The sequence below is a fragment of the Kluyveromyces lactis genome (assembly GCF_000002515.2).
Source record: "Kluyveromyces lactis strain NRRL Y-1140 chromosome D complete sequence".
NCBI classification, from domain to species: Eukaryota; Fungi; Ascomycota; class Saccharomycetes; order Saccharomycetales; family Saccharomycetaceae; genus Kluyveromyces; species Kluyveromyces lactis.
The window spans coordinates 1,530,203-1,546,064 of record NC_006040.1 but is presented as its reverse complement, the minus strand read 5'-3'; the positions used below and the strand labels follow the sequence as shown (position 1 = coordinate 1,546,064).

General features: G+C 37.2%; 9 protein-coding genes across 9 annotated transcripts; 4 read left to right on the top strand and 5 right to left on the bottom strand.

Moving 5' to 3' along the window:
- Positions 1 to 241: 241 nt before the first annotated feature.
- RPS31 (ubiquitin-40S ribosomal protein S31 fusion protein) lies at positions 242 to 694 on the bottom strand (the record flags this gene model as incomplete). The annotated part of the gene is made up of 1 exon (XM_453871.1): positions 242 to 694. One exon carries the CDS (start codon positions 692 to 694, stop codon positions 242 to 244), a length of 453 nt encoding a protein of 150 aa, XP_453871.1.
- A 607-nt stretch (positions 695 to 1,301) lies between these two features.
- On the bottom strand, positions 1,302 to 1,967 carry PLP1 (Plp1p; the record flags this gene model as incomplete). Its single annotated transcript, XM_453870.1, has 1 exon — positions 1,302 to 1,967. The coding sequence occupies one exon, from the start codon at positions 1,965 to 1,967 to the stop codon at positions 1,302 to 1,304; it is 666 nt and encodes a 221-aa protein (XP_453870.1).
- Positions 1,968 to 2,457: 490 nt separating this feature from the next.
- On the top strand, positions 2,458 to 4,911 carry SEC10 (exocyst subunit SEC10; the record flags this gene model as incomplete). Its single annotated transcript, XM_453869.1, has 1 exon — positions 2,458 to 4,911. One exon carries the CDS (start codon positions 2,458 to 2,460, stop codon positions 4,909 to 4,911), a length of 2,454 nt encoding a protein of 817 aa, XP_453869.1.
- An 18-nt stretch (positions 4,912 to 4,929) lies between these two features.
- On the bottom strand, positions 4,930 to 6,366 carry CDC1 (putative lipid phosphatase CDC1; the record flags this gene model as incomplete). The annotated part of the gene is made up of 1 exon (XM_453868.1): positions 4,930 to 6,366. One exon carries the CDS (start codon positions 6,364 to 6,366, stop codon positions 4,930 to 4,932), a length of 1,437 nt encoding a protein of 478 aa, XP_453868.1.
- A 550-nt stretch (positions 6,367 to 6,916) lies between these two features.
- Positions 6,917 to 7,933, top strand: SAS4 (Sas4p; the record flags this gene model as incomplete). Its single annotated transcript, XM_453867.1, has 1 exon — positions 6,917 to 7,933. The coding sequence occupies one exon, from the start codon at positions 6,917 to 6,919 to the stop codon at positions 7,931 to 7,933; it is 1,017 nt and encodes a 338-aa protein (XP_453867.1).
- Positions 7,934 to 8,040: 107 nt separating this feature from the next.
- On the bottom strand, positions 8,041 to 12,483 carry SCC2 (cohesin-loading factor complex subunit SCC2; the record flags this gene model as incomplete). Its single annotated transcript, XM_453866.1, has 1 exon — positions 8,041 to 12,483. The coding sequence occupies one exon, from the start codon at positions 12,481 to 12,483 to the stop codon at positions 8,041 to 8,043; it is 4,443 nt and encodes a 1,480-aa protein (XP_453866.1).
- A 354-nt stretch (positions 12,484 to 12,837) lies between these two features.
- On the top strand, positions 12,838 to 13,737 carry PUS5 (pseudouridine synthase PUS5; the record flags this gene model as incomplete). Its single annotated transcript, XM_453865.1, has 1 exon — positions 12,838 to 13,737. One exon carries the CDS (start codon positions 12,838 to 12,840, stop codon positions 13,735 to 13,737), a length of 900 nt encoding a protein of 299 aa, XP_453865.1.
- On the bottom strand, positions 13,664 to 14,971 carry NVJ3 (Nvj3p; the record flags this gene model as incomplete). Its single annotated transcript, XM_453864.1, has 1 exon — positions 13,664 to 14,971. One exon carries the CDS (start codon positions 14,969 to 14,971, stop codon positions 13,664 to 13,666), a length of 1,308 nt encoding a protein of 435 aa, XP_453864.1.
- A 292-nt stretch (positions 14,972 to 15,263) lies between these two features.
- Positions 15,264 to 15,740, top strand: CSN9 (Csn9p; the record flags this gene model as incomplete). Its single annotated transcript, XM_453863.1, has 1 exon — positions 15,264 to 15,740. The coding sequence occupies one exon, from the start codon at positions 15,264 to 15,266 to the stop codon at positions 15,738 to 15,740; it is 477 nt and encodes a 158-aa protein (XP_453863.1).
- Between the last annotated feature and the right edge of the window lie 122 nt (positions 15,741 to 15,862).

The window sequence follows — 15,862 nt, the reverse complement described above, 5'->3', positions numbered from 1 at the left end:
GTTGTCATTGATCTATTGAGTATAATTCTATGTACATTCAATTTCATACTCTCGGTAAGTACTTATTACCTTCATTTTTAATAACTAAAAATAATTCATGATTAAAAAAGTAACATATATAAATATGTATGTATGCAATAAAAATATAAATGACAATACTGAGCAACGTTATCAAACTGAAAACAATTGATGGGAGACGTTCCCAAGTATCAGTCTCTGTATTTTCTTCTTAATCTGTAAATTATTTTTGGGTAGCAAAGGTGGAGTGACACTTACCACAGTAGAATCTGTCACCGTGGTTAGCCAAGAAGATACCTGGGCCACAGTTTGGACATTCCTTTCTCAACTTGGCAACCTTACCTTCGTCATCAACCTTGTAGTAGTTCAAAACAGCCAACTTAACCTTCTTGTGCTTGTGTCTGATCTTCTTTGGGGTAGTGTAGACCTTCTTCTTTCTCTTCTTACCACCACCTCTCAATCTCAAGACCAAGTGCAAAGTGGATTCCTTTTGGATGTTGTAGTCGGACAAAGTTCTACCATCTTCCAATTGCTTACCAGCAAAGATCAATCTTTGTTGGTCTGGAGGAATACCTTCCTTGTCTTGGATCTTAGACTTAACATTGTCAATGGTGTCGGAAGATTCGACTTCCAAGGTAATGGTCTTACCTGTTAAGGTTTTGACGAAAATTTGCATGGCTTGTCTGCAACAGTGATGCTTCTTTCTTACCAGGCAGTTGATTTCTGTGAAGAATTAACTAATAATTATAACAAGAAGAGTTAAAAGCTTTGATAAAAGTATATATCATCTTACTGTCATAAAAGATCGTTAAACTTTATATCAAAATGATGAGTTGAAAAATATTTCGTCAAACTTTTCTTCCTTTGTCAGTGATTCCGGCAGGATTTCTTGAAATTTTTCAGATGACGAAAAATTGGGAGCAGTCCGAAGTCGTTTCAAACGACTTACATTTGGCTGCCCGACTTGTTAGGAATACCAGAAACAAGTCCCAATGAATGCAGCCATAGTAGTTTGGTTCCATTATTCTTACCCAATTTGGAAGTGGTGAAAGTGTCATATGAGGTACGTGTTTCCTTTTTTGGGAAATACTGAAACTTTTCTATTCTAACGTGGGTGTAAGGATGTTTATTGTCGTGTCAGGGTTTTGGTAATAATAGCAGTCCCGTAATTTTAGTGGTTCGTGTGGTTCCTGACGTAATTGGGACTGCTGGATTTGCATTTCGATTGGTCTGTAACTAAGTCCCCATAGGGGACGATAAAAAACCGTTCGCTATCTGTTGTTTTAATCCCAATCAGAACCAGAGTCTTCCTGATCACTATTGGTTTTGTTTTTCGATCGGATTTGTTTACTTCTGTTAGATATTATTGTCAACTTTGTGTCTCTCATTGGAACTACACCAGATCTTTGAAGCCATTTTTCAAGATGGTCTATAGAGAAATCGTTCGCATTGTTGCCGAGCTTTGCAAATCCAATCAGCCTATCCTGCTCTTTTCCATTTTGGTATGCAATTACAACAGGCAGTACCTTTAACGATAATTTTTCCACCAAAAATGGACAATCAGCGACGGATATCCTGAAGAATCTTGTGGACAAATGTGATTCGGCCATTACTTGTAGCTTACTGTCCATAACTTGACATTTTCGGAATGAATCTACAAAAAAATGTACTACACATCTTTCTGCAGATGCAGTTACTTGAATCAACCGTTGTTCGTCTAGGAATGTCTGCACGGATCCGTAGTCTCCAGATTCGACGTTTTTCTCTATCTTTTTCATGTGTTCACTGAGTTCTTCCAGCCTTTGATCACGATACTGTGACAAGAACTCGCTTTCTTCTTCGTCTAATTGCTCTAGAAGGGAATCAAGGGATTTGTCATCTTCATCTTTAGTCGTTATCTCTGCAGTTAGTGGATGTGCTGTTGTAATATTTTCCTTTGGTACTGCCATAGTTATTACTCAGATTGAGTAGATATATCTCAAACAATGATAAGCTAAAAGTTCTATTTGTTACGAAGGATACGCAGAATGATGTATAAGATCCTACCTAATGTTCTTTGACGCCGACATTGAAAGTAAACTTGTTTGTTCACGTTTGTTTTGGTTTCAATAAATCCCATTATTTACGAAAATTTGGAAACTAAACAAATGTAAGAAAAGAGCTTTTTAAAGGTAATTAAGTATTTGATAATACAATATCACGATACCCTCACTGGAACTGCATTACAATACTTTTACTGCTATCTTGCATTGTATCCATAAAATACTTCATAAATTAAGAAACATTTGTTTGAAGCTTTTGAAGCGCTATTGTTGCAGGAATTCAGTTCAGTGAGCTTTCTTTACAACTTTTCAAAGGGGATCCTAAATAACCACTCAGGACTTCCGTTGAAGAGCAATAACGACCCAGCCAAAGGATATCTCATAATACGAGTACAATATGAATGCTATATATGAATTGGATGTCAAATGGAAAAAAATACTTACATCAGACAATTTTCTAAGTGGCTTAACCGTCAATGAATTCGTAACAGAATTGAGCAAAGATCAAGCGTCCAAACAGAATGCCCCTGCTGCAGTGAACGCCTCGATACCCGAAAACAAACAATTGGATGCCAAACCCTTCATTAGAACCTTCGAGTCGGTCTTAAAGGAGTTGAAAAAGTTACAGAAGGAAACATTGTCTAGATCCGGCCAATTGACTCAACAAGTCTCACAAATGGAAATCAGTCACGCAAAAAGCATCATGGTTTCTCGTGGTCAATTGAAGGACATTGTTCAGAACTATGACCAATTAGACCACAAGCTATCAGCAGTTACTCAGGTAGTGTCTCCCCTAGGGACTAAACTTGAAAAGTCAATCAAGCAGAAAAATGCATACATCAAATCAGTGGAACTAATAAGCTTTTATGCATCTTTCCTTGAAGAAGGTGACTGTCCGGAATTAAATAAACTCCTTGAATCTTCTGATAAACGTGATATTTGTCAAGGAGCACTTATACTCAAGTCTTTATTGATTCTCACCAAAAAACTTGATACCAAATCTGTCCCAAAAACTCAAGAAGTTACACAAATAATAGAGCAATTAGCTACTGATTTCGAGGTTAGAATTTTACAAGGTTTTAATGCAGCTTATCGAGAAAATGATTATTCTCGACTACATCAGCTTGCTTGGATTTTGGATACTTTCAATAATGGGGTTAATATTATTAAGAACTTCACCGATAAACACCAGTTTTTTGAGGAATCTTCAAACTTCTCAGCTAAGGAATCTGCATTGTTCACTGACGATGTCTTTAAAGCAGAATTGATGAATCCTGACTCACATATATTGAAATATGACGAGAAAGTTGTTGAATATATCCAAAGTGTCTTCAACGCCATTGAAAACGAATCTAAAGTCGTCGCCACAGTGTTCGAGAATAAAGCTCCGAATGTCATGCATTTGTTTATCGAAAAGGTATTTGAACTGAAACTACGACCCCTTGTGGTTTTCCTCTTAAATTCGGCGCTGTCTCTCTCATCACTCGCTTATGTCCGCTCGTTGCAAAGTTACTTTTCTATAACTAACAATTCTGTTAAACAACTGGCGGAGTTTTTGTCGAATCTCAAAATGGATAGTGATGGCAAAGTCTCGGCATGCTTAGAAAAGTGTTGGAAAAATCTTTTCATTGATATTTTGTTTGATAGATCAAAATATTTCGAAGTCGAAAAGAGAACATTAGAAAACGTCTTAGTTCAAAAAGCTTCTGACTTTAACATATCGTTCGACAGTGATATACGACCAAGAAGTCTCGCCAACAAGTTGAACGAGGTCACTGATTTCAAATCTTCCCCAGAACTGAAGATTTTGACATCGCGAAGTGGAGGCAGATTCTCACAGCTAAACCTTTTTCTTAAGAATAAATTCGAAAAGCGATTTGAACACGAAAATCCTGCACAATTGAACATCACTTCGAAAAAAATCGATAGAGACTACTTTACTTTATCATATATTGATCTAATGATCAAATGCTCGGTGGAATCATTGGCTAGGGTGACGGAATTGGTTCCAGCTATTGCTGACGACTTCACATATGAGTTAGTCGAGACATCTTTAATCGGTGTTATCGATTCATATATTGAATCAGCGTTAGAAGTGGCGCATGCTCAGTTGAATTCCATTGATATACATCGAGAAACAAGCATTGAATTGAAATTCTTGAAATACATATCGACCGCAACCGAAATGATAAGTATTGTCTCGGCATATATCAAAAGTATTGTGCTTCCACTATTACAGAACTGCCCCTCCATCAAAAGAAAAGTAATAGCGCTTTCTAATGCTTACTTTAAAAAATGTGAACTTTTAATGAACCTCTTAATTGTAGAGACATCGAAACTGTTAAATCAGAAATTTACATTGATTTTGTCAAAACAGAAGAGAAAAGATTTCCTCTCTAAATCACAAGATTTCTTAGATCAGGACACTGAAACTACTACTGAACTTGTTAATGTGTTGAGCAGTGTGTATTCTCAGTCCGCATTATATCTTAAAAATGGAAACTTGAAAGCTTTCCTAACAAAACTTGGAGACAATCTCTTCGAACAATTACTCAATCATTACAAAAAATTCCAAGTTAGCTCAACCGGTGGTGTCATTGTGACTAAAGACATCATCGCATTCCAGACTGCCGTAGAAGACTGGGACGTTGAGGAATTGAACGAGAAGTTTGCTACATTGAGAGAACTTTCGAACTTGTTCACCGTCCAACCTGAATTGCTAACGTCTTTGACAAAAGAAGGGCGGCTTGTTAACGTTGATCGGGAAATAATAGACGAGTATATCTCTAAAAGAGAAGATTACAATCAGGATGGCTTTATCGGTAAATTTAAAGCTTCATTGCGTAACTGAACTTAGACATTCTATGATTTACTTACCTTTATAGAAAATACTGAATACAAAAAATAGGAACGATATTAAGACTATCATATTCAAGAGAAAGTTTACGAACGATCTTTCCTTCTCTACCCTCCAATTAGCTGCTTTAAAATTGATAGCATTGATAGATATGGCGTTGTTTTCTTTTGCAGCAATTGGAAGAATTGACCCAAGATCAGCATTTCTGAACGGCAACCGTTTAACGACAGTTTCGTTGAAGGAAAGTGGTAAGAGTGTCATCCAAAACAGTAGTACAGCTGATATGCTTAAAGCAACACAATATGAAATGATAGGTTTGTATGGGTTGGGAAAGTAGCAGATATTCGTTTTGTAAGTCGTTTTTGTGTCATCGTTTTCTGGATTATATAACGAAATCAATTGAATGGCTGGCTTTGAAATACCCATATTCATGGCGCATGATTTTACAGTAATTTCTTCAGCCATTTTCGGAAGATTATTCGCAAAGTAAGAATGATTCACGTGACAATAATCATGATCGTCACCAGAAAAGACGATTTTGGGCTGAATAGCAGAAAGTACTTCCTTCGAGAGATCTTCATCGATAACTGTTTGGTATTGGTGTCCTTTCATTAAAGGAAACGGTTTTTGTGCTTCTCTCATTTTTCCACAAGGTTGTTCGATAGGATTTCTGAATAATGGAACATGAGTCAAGAGAATTCTTGGGTACTTTGGTGAAGACATCTCGAATTTATGCATGAAATCTCTGGGTACCGCGGATATGTTTTCGTTCTGCCTATCTGAAAGCGAAATAGTATCTAATAGGACAAAAGTATGGTTTCCTACCGTCCATTGCGAAGAAGGATCACCAAAAAAAGTCGTAAATCTTTCCAAACTAGATTCTATAATTGTATCCCCAAATCCTATGTCATGATTTCCTGGTAAAGACATTACTGTTAAATGACCTGGCTTCTTCGGAAAAATAGAATTGAATCTTTTATATTCAGTAATCCATTCATTGACTTCCCAATTCCTTCCCCCATCAAAGAGGTCCCCTAAAAAGAAAACACTGTCTGGTTTCATGTAATAGTGAAAGAACTTCCAGTTTCTAGCATGATAATTATCTAGTATTTGTCTAGTGAACCAATTCACAATTGTTGGTCTGGAAGGATACGAATACAAATCCATAATCTGAGGGTCAGCATAAAGGCCAACCCTATGGGCCACCACCTTCGAATCCCATTCTTCCCATTGATCCCAATCACATTTTTTCATGGCCCGCTTCACAACAGTCCGCTCATAATATTGTATTAGCAACAGCCAGCCAATTAAGAGAACAAATATATATCTCCAATAGATGTGTAACTTCTGCGTGAAAGAACTCCTTCTTATCTTGAAACCTTTTGGTTTTTCCTGTACCGAAATGTCCTCCGGAAGCGATCTGCGATTCTCTGCTCGTCTGGAAATCATTTCTCCAAACTCTAAACACGCTAGTTCAAATTATCGCCCAGTCAGAATTTAATTCACTTTGGAGGGAACCTCAATCTTCCCTTTCCTTGTTATTTGACGTCAATGGATAACAACAGTTTGTTTTCACCTCAGAGAACCCTTTCACACGCTCATGTTTATGGTATCCATCAGCATTACAGGTTTGTTGACGCACATCAAAACATGAAAACGTTTAACATATAGCTCAGCCTTTATGTATCACGTGATCCTGTCCTATCAAACTTCACACAAAGTCATATTTGGTGTTCTCATAGTTTGCAGCCGTTTGTCTCACCTGTAATCCTCAAAATTGCAGTGTTTTTGCTGTTTCAGTTCGAAAGTTTCACTCTGTTGTTCTTTCTGTGTATAACTTATGTCGACTTTGCACTTCCATCTTAAGGCTTTTAAACAATATACAAGAAAATAAACCAGTATTTCCAAGAAAAGAGGATGATAGTTGTTACCAGTTATACTTGGTTATACAGTGATTTTGGCTCAATCCCATTAATTCCTGATATATGGTGTAGCTACTATGAAAAGGAAGAGTCGTTCGGAATCTGCTGATAATACTGAAGAAGACAAATTTAACTTTGATATTCCTGAATATGATGTTGATCCATCAAGGCCTCTTTCAGTTTCGATTTCAAGAAACAAGCTTCAGGAACACCCGCATGCTGACCAAGTAGACATCTCCAAGACACGCAATGAAATTTCAGATATGATACTTCCCATTGAATATCATCCGATCGGTTTCACTTCGGAAGATCAAGCGATGGCAGAATTTGCAGATCCACTTTCCGATCAGTTATACGACAACTATCATAAAAAGATGCTGAAACAGGAGACAAGAATGATGAATGATGAATCAAACCATTCAGATCTGGAAGCTGATCGCTTAGAAGGTATTTTGGACCATTTAGAAGTGGCTTCTTGGCGACTTTATCTACCAAAAGTCACAATTGTGAAAGATCTATTCGATGAAGACGAACTACATGCAAAAAAAGAACTGACTCAACGGACCATTCGTTTGATGTTAAAGAAATACAAATATATGAAACATCGAATTAACATTCACGCTAGAAAGCAAAGACACTTCATGATCGACTCTTCAAAACGACTTGATAAACTATTTTCTAAAGTCGACAAGTCGATGATTATAGGGTACCACAGTTCATCAGAAGACGAAGAAGATAATCTAGACGCAACCGAAATAAAAAGACGAAGGAAAATGTTGAAGCATAAGCATTTTTCGTCCCCTTTGGTTATTCCACTTTCTATGCCCTCTGCCCCAACCAGTTTTAAGTACGGAATTATTGCTGAACCACTAAACTCTCCATTTATTATAAAGTTCACAAAGGAAGAACGATTGAAATGTCTACGAAAGGTCGAAAACTATAAAAAAAGATATCATTTAATTGAGCACTTCCCTAATCAACAGATGAAAATTATTAAAAAAGTTGCTGCAACTTGTGAACTTGATCCTTTTCCCTCCGATTCTGCTTTACCTGTAACTAGTAGAAAAACGTCATTTAAAACAGATCATAAGTGAAAGTGTTAAGCAAAATGCTACGTTTTCAGTTTATTTGTAGTATACAAAATATCAGCGCAAGTCAACTTATCTAAATAAACATAAATTTGATGAGTAATTAGAGGACATTAATAAATTGCATCATATTCTTTCTGGTATTCGAGACATTGCTGATCTATTTCTTCATTTGTTAGATTCTCGAAAACGATACTTTCGATAGCTAGAGGGGAATCTGAAATTGTGCTAATTGACCTACCTTTCAATGTCGCTTCTTCCGGAGTGCCAATAAACGACAGTTTTTCCGATGAAAGATTGTGTATACTTATCATGTGGGTTTTGAAATTAGACATGATCTTTCGCCTTTTGATCAGGGAAAATGCTTTCGAATTCTTTTCATCGTCCTCTTGAATACTTAGAATATCTTGTATGGTTTCGTCAATCTCATCAATTACTAGAGACATGGTACTCAAGAATTCGTAGAGCTCATAACTATCTCCGTAATCAATCTGACTCATGTTGTGCAATAAGAAAAGTAGCTCGGTGTTGCTAACAGAATGTGTTTTATAACATTCTGATATAGTAAGATTTTTGACAACACTTACGTATTTTTTGCCGTTTTTTTTGTTGTTGGATAATATGCACTGTAGGCGTTTCATGCAGTGATCTTTGCGCTCCAACTCTGATGGGAGCAGGCTCTTGAAAACAACACAGCACTTTTTAAATCCAGCGGCAAGACCGTTAAATACCATACTCTCATACTGTTCAAAAATCGTGGACAACAGTCTGGTCGACACTGTTTTTACTGAGTTCGCGTCTGAACATGAAAGAGCAATAAGTGTAGGAACAGCATGTGACGGATTGGTATAGTGAAAATTCAATGTGAGCTGTAGAAATTTGATGGCAACAATAGCATCTTTTATATCCGATAGCAAACATAAATCCATGATGCTGTCAAGGTATCTGGTAACTAATGCTGAACAGACGCCATCATTGACAGACTCGGTAGTGTTTTGTGTTGATATCAATCTCCTCATCTCTGAACTTGATGATATGGTACCGTTCGCCCCTATTTTCATTAATACTTTCTTTTCCTCACTAGAGAAGAACACTTGTAAACAGTCAATGATTGTCAGTTTAGTGTCTAGGACACCAGCTTCGAACTCATGATCTAAAACTTTTAGAACAGGTGGAGAGTTGAAGAGTTTGGGAAAAGATGACGCCAATTTCACTAGGTTCTTGATCGCAATTTTTCTCAGAGGAGTGGCTAGTTTCTTATTTGTGAACGTAAGAAGGCACTTTGTAACGTACTGGTACAAGTGTTCGTCACCTCTGAGAAATTCTAACCTTTTTTCGTTTTCCTTAAAATGACACATGCGAGCAAACCCAGTACATAAATAGATAAGTCTTTGGACTTTTCCATCAAGCTTCAAGGAACTTGGTGCGGTCACAGCCTGGGTTACATAGGGACGTAATTGCTCGATGCATGAGGCACATACTTTTAGAAGCTTATCTTCCTTTCTTGTTTTAGTTGAGGTCTCCCAACAAATTGCCAAAGCCTCTTCGATTTCTCTCGTATTGAGCTTTGAGAGTTTCGCAAGTAGGGTGGTTTCTAGATCGTGCAAAAATTTGAGCTTGATATTGCTATGTTTCTTAATGCAGGAGCGAAAGACCTTCAAAAGCAGTAAATAACATTTACCGTTAAAGTTTGACGAAAGATATGGAAAGAGTGAGTAGAGATGCGGTTTTGATATGAAATTGATCGGACAATTGGCAAAAAAATAAAGTAGGTCATATCTATTTCTTGCATTCGATTCACTCAGTTCGTCTGCAGATGCTGCATTCTCAGTAATCTCTTCAATAAGTACATTAACAAGATTTCTTAAAGCATCAAATATCGACTTCGTATCTTCATTCTTATGAATGGAGGGGTTCAATACGAAAAAATGAAAGAAGAACTCCAACAGTTCCTCAGTCTTGCCACCATAACCGATGAGTGTTGATAATAGCTCGAGGGTTTCTGATAAATCAAATCTATGCAGTTTTACGGACAAGTCAGATGCACTATGTCTCAAAATTAGTCTATGAAGTAATAGTTTCCTGGCATTTTCCACGATAACATCCTCTTCATCCTCAATTCGTCTCAAGACTTTTTCTAAAACGAATGTCTTTATTTTCAGGTCGGAACTTGTATCAAGAATCTTTTCATTCATCCGCATAACATGTTTTCGAACTGCTATACTGTCATCGTCAAAGTTACAGTTTATTTCTCGGTAGAATTGAATGTAGGTTGTGGCCTGCTCTAGAAGATCCAAAATTGCATCTCTAACGGAAGCCGAAGAGTCATAGAGTCTGTTTTTTATGGTTTCCTGAACAAAAGGAGTATCTAACATCTGAGGATCCTTTGATACTAATAGGGTCAAACATTTAACTGCTCCTGATTTAAGTTTTACTTTTTGTTGATCCAATAACGAAAGAATGAGCCTCAAAGCGGGTTCATAAAAGTTAAACAACGGACTAAGTGAAACAATTTTCATGTAAAGGGACCGAACTCTTTCATTACCATCGATACCATTATTTATTTCTTTCTCGCTTATTTCTTTCTCGCTTATTTCTGTCTCCCTTATTTCTTTTGCTATTATACGTATAACAAAATTCATTACCTGTGCGTCTGTTTTGTCTATCTCCTTCTGATCTAACATCTCACTGATATAAAAAAGTGATTCATTCCACAATGCTCTATCGGAAAAATATGTCTTGGTCTGCGAACCCAACCAATCGAAACACTCTTTGTACTCATTTTGCAAATTAAATATCCTTTTTACATCCCTACTTTCCTCGGATGCAGCCCTCAGTTTAACGTCTGTCAAAGTGGCAGTAATTTGGCCGACAAGTTGAATAGCAAGCACTTCGAAGTTTCCTGTTCCTTGATACGTAGGGCTGAATATCTGAAACAATTTCGGCAAAAAAGCTTCTAATAAATGATGAGAATACGCCCATTTCGGGTTTCCTATCATAGTTAGCAAATCTTGGATGTAAATCTCCACAATTGATTTGAATTTGAAAGGATTCGTAATCAATCCTTCGAATAAAGTTGTTGTGACGTTATCGATTAGTCCTTTCAATTCCAAACTTGCGGCATTATTCTCGGACAGTACATTTTCAAGCAATTCAGACGTAAAATCTGACAATAGCTCAGCATCAGGCAAAGCATTTATTGACTGGAACATGGCAACAAGGGCGACAGTAAAATACGATGCGTAGCCATTCTCAAATTCATCGACCAATTTCAGTTTTTTAGTGGATTTTGAGACTACTATATCATGCACGTGTGATAATAATTCTTCCGTAATAAATAGCCGCTGAGATGGATACTCAGAAAAAAGTGATATTAATATTCCAAGAGAAAGGTCTTTTATCCGCTCCGCTTGCGATAAAAGCACATTAGTGTTTAAGTGTTGATAGCATCTGTGTAGTAGCATATCACAGCAAATGCACACTGATTTGATCAAAAACATTTCGTCCAAGTATGATTGAGAGGCGACAAACTTTTCCAATAAATTGATGAATAAGAATATATTTCCAATATCTGCATTAATACCTCTTGAGTTGTCCGAAACATGTAACTTCTCGAGCGCATTATCAAGCGCTGAGAACACAGCATTGTAATATTCTTCTAACTGAAGGTTTGCGGATTTGAGATCTATCATCATAACTTCAAGAATTAAAAATGCGCAACCAAACGTAAGGTTATTCAGATCTAAGGACTCAGATTCATTGTCTGATTGATATGCTAGGATTCTTTTGATATTTCTAGTGCAAAGACCCAGTATTTTTTTAAGAGATTGAACATCAATATACTCAAATACCATCGGAAATCCTAGAACTTTATTTATCGTCAACGATATTGCATCTATAGCCTCCGAAGTAGCAACGTAAACATCACCTAATGGCTTCCAGAATTTAGCGTTTTCATTAACACTCCCTTCAGAATTGAGTCCGACAGAATCTAACAATTTCGAAAGATGATCAAGACAAAGTTTTCCAACTTCCAAGTCATTCATCGGATTAGATTGTACACAAATTTGAATCCGTTTGGAATCCAGCTCATTCAGCAATACCTTGTCTTCCCCTGCTTCTAGCCTTCTTTTTTTAGTAGCTGTGTTCTGATTTCCAGCAACATTCGCAACAATACTAGCAGAATCGACCAGGCTTGTAACAGTCAGGCACCTGATTCCTAGCTGTGGAAGATTTTTCAGAAGCTTCAGATCAGGAGCAGTTTCTTGAGACTCATCTCTTAAAGTAATATTATTGGGTCTCCTGAATAAAATGGGGTCCCTGTCGCCTTCGTTAAATGGGTCGAAATCGATAGGGTGAGGGTATAGCCAATGTTCAGATGGGGGTGAACCGAACGCACTGTTACATGAAATACTGATATCTTCGGTTATTGAAGAACTCAGCAAATTAGATAGCCCTGACTTCGGTACTATGTGGTTAATTGGCTGGTACTTCAGTGTTTCAGAGATGCGTTTGGGAATCTCATTGTCAGTTTCGCCTGGAAACCCTTTCGCCATAGCCGCCACTGCTCAGTAATCAGAATATTACTGGAAAGGCAGTATTATTTGAAGAAGATGATAATGCCCAGAGAAAAGCAGATGAAATAGAGCTTCCGGGTGTAAACTATCTGCTGTTGCTTCTTTCAACTTGATGAAATCGTTTGACCGTTCATTGCTGTAGAGATCTAGTATTCGTCTCATTAATTATTTATATATCTATTCGGCTTTCTTGATTTGAAAAAGGCTGCTGCAGTTTTGAGAAAAATATCATGAGAATGATGAGGGAAGCATAAGTAGTCATGAATGTAGCTGAGAGGAGAAAACCGTTAGTTCCTGTACATCTGCATTGCTTAAATCATAGTACTAATTGATATGCTACGTAGAGGCTTCATAAAACAACCCCCTTTCGTGAAGATCTTTAAAATCGTCTCCCCGGAGTCGACAAACGCTAAGGCTACACATTGTGAAGTGGAATTCCCTTTAAAAGTACAAGAGCTCTGGCGTGACAAGCACCACGTAATTTTTAATAAGCCACCCTTGGCCCTTTCTCAATTACCTGACAAACGAACGTGGTACAATACTCACGACTATGATCCCCCAGTGTTATTGGATATTGTTCAAAGCTCTAGTGGAAGCATCCTGAAGGACGGTACATATGAACCATCGTACTACCCCATCCACAGGATTGACACACCAGTATCCGGTGGAATAGTATATGCTGTAAACAAACAGTCAGCACAACAATTTAGTCGAAATCTAAGGTATGGCGGGAATAAAGGATTCTCACTAACTAGAAAGTATGTCGCAAAAGTTGGAAAATCTAAGACTGCGAATGAGTGTAAAGAAGGTCTCATAAAGTGGAATGGTGCAATCACATATTTTCAGCGTGTCGACAATGAACACCTAATTTTACAGTTGGTAACTGGGAAGAAGCATCAGATACGGAAACTTACACAGCAAGTTCTTGATTCGCCAATTTATAATGACTTGAAATACGGTGGTAAGAAGGTTTTTGACAGTGACTTTCAAATCGCATTACATTCAGCTTATATACGGACAAAAATTGGTTTTAATATACATGAGCAAATCATTCCCGTTCCAGACGGTTTTAGAATGATATGGGGAGAATCTGTAGACCAAAATGGGAACTTCAATGAAGATATAACCCGAGTTTTGAAGGAAGATTGGGCTGGAACAATCAAGGAATGTTTGAAGAAGCTGAAAATACAGGAAACGAAGTTAGCAGATAATCAACTAATCTTTGTATCATGAATTGGTTGATTTTTCTATCATATGCCAAAGCATCTATAACTAAGTCGCAGTCGTTTGAATCAATGCCCAAAATCTTGTCAATATACATTTTTCGGCAAACTTGATTTAATGCTGTTGAAGCTTCCTTCTTCATAATCACGAATTCACTTGCGCTTGGTGCAGTCTTGACAGGACCCATTTTGTTGTCATGAGGAAAGAGCAAATGTCGTACTTTCAAGCTGGAGGAAATCAGCCACTCTCCACTGAGCACCCTCTGTGTCACAATGTTTTGGAATATTTGAGATGCTATATTTGAAACAAAGGCAATCTTGGTGCCAAAAAATTGGGAAACTTTGAACGCTAAAAACAGTAGTGGTTTTCTCGTTTCTAACTGAAAACACTCATTCATGGCAGAAAAGAAATAGTGATTGAAAAATCCACTGTCGGGTTGATCAATTCTTCGAAGAACGTGATTAGTAGTTACCTCTTTATTGCTCAATTGAAAAGTGGACCATAATTTATGCATCATTTTTTGAATCCAGTTTTTTCTATCCCTTAGCTTACAGTTCTCTGCCTTTTCCCTGAGAAGACTCTCGCAGATAGATTTTACTATGTCTATCACTATGAATGGCTCTGCAATCTTCTCAGTCAACTTGTCTAGTAAAAAATCACCGAAGAAATCTCGTAAAAAGGCATTATGCAATCTTGAACCACTACTGAATCTCTCAACTATAATTTCAGCAATCGCATGGGGGTAAGTATGTTTGTATAATTGTAGCTGGTAAAAGTCATCTAATAACAACTGTTCTTGTAGCACTCTTCTCATTATCTTAACTTGTGTTTCTACAAATAAGGGTAAATCATCACATATTACTTGCTCCCACAAAATATTTGTATTATGAATATCATCTAACACATCATCAACAAGTTCATACAGATGTACTAAAAGCTCGGTGTCCGATGTTACAATTTTCTCCCCGTACCATGAGGTAACGAAGTTTTTCAATAGTAGTACCAAGATGGCATGTAAAGGAAGTTTCCAATCAGGACATCGAAAGATCTGCGAATGGATTTCCGTCGGATAAACTGAACAACATAGTTCTATGAGATACTCTCTTGAGTCCTTATTCTGTTCTGATATGAACGGAGCGTCGTTCGTGTTGATCTTTGTATTTAGCTGCTCTGCATTGATCTTGGTTTTGCGCTGGAATCTTGATAGCTGCTTCGAATTTGAGCTGTATAATATCGTCGGCATTACGGCTTAACCAGTTTAGAGCTGACACAACCTCAATTCTTCAGTCTTATTTGACAATGTTTAACCTTTTATTTCTCAATGGAACGACCATCCTTTTTTTGTTTGACATTCACGTTTTGTTGATGTTTTTGGTAGAAATATTCTATTGCTCCCAAACCTTAGCCATAACAGAAAAACCTTAATTGTACAAGCGCAGCGGGAAAAAAAAAAAATACCTTCAACTCATTCGAGTTTAGAGTCCATAGCACAATTACTCCCAGCACTTCATCAATTAGGAAATCTTTGGTGGCTCATGATGCGTGAACTGCTACGTAACTTGATAGAAGACAAAACGGTAATAAACTATAAGAAATGGTGGATGGAATGTAAAGATGCCCAAGAAACCAAGTTATTGGCTATTCTTTGTTTTTACGATATTGATGACTTACCGGAAGAGACTACAGCAGGTCTTGATAAGTTCGTCCTGGATAAGTTACGTGTTCTATCGCTATTAAGTCTCTGTGAATTATCTACTGAAGTGAATTACCAAGAGATTAAAGAGAAATGCGATTTAAAGACTGATGGAGAGGTGGAAAAGCTGCTCATACGTGCGGAGCTGTTTGTAGATTTGAAAATTGACAGTGTAGCAAGAAGGGCTACGGTACTGGAATATAAAATCAGTAGGGACGTCTACAGTGGTGAAAAGGGAGTACCTTTCCATACTCCTGTAAGGTCCAAAATCAACATTCTTTCTGCGTTGATTAACTGGAGAAGCTCGCTTACTGACTAAGTAAAATGATTTAAGCCCGATAATTCTGCATTACGGCGGTTCCGGTAAATTTATTTTAACGGATGGTTTTAATTGAACTCTAATTAAAAATACGTTAAACAACTAATTGCTATATGAATTTC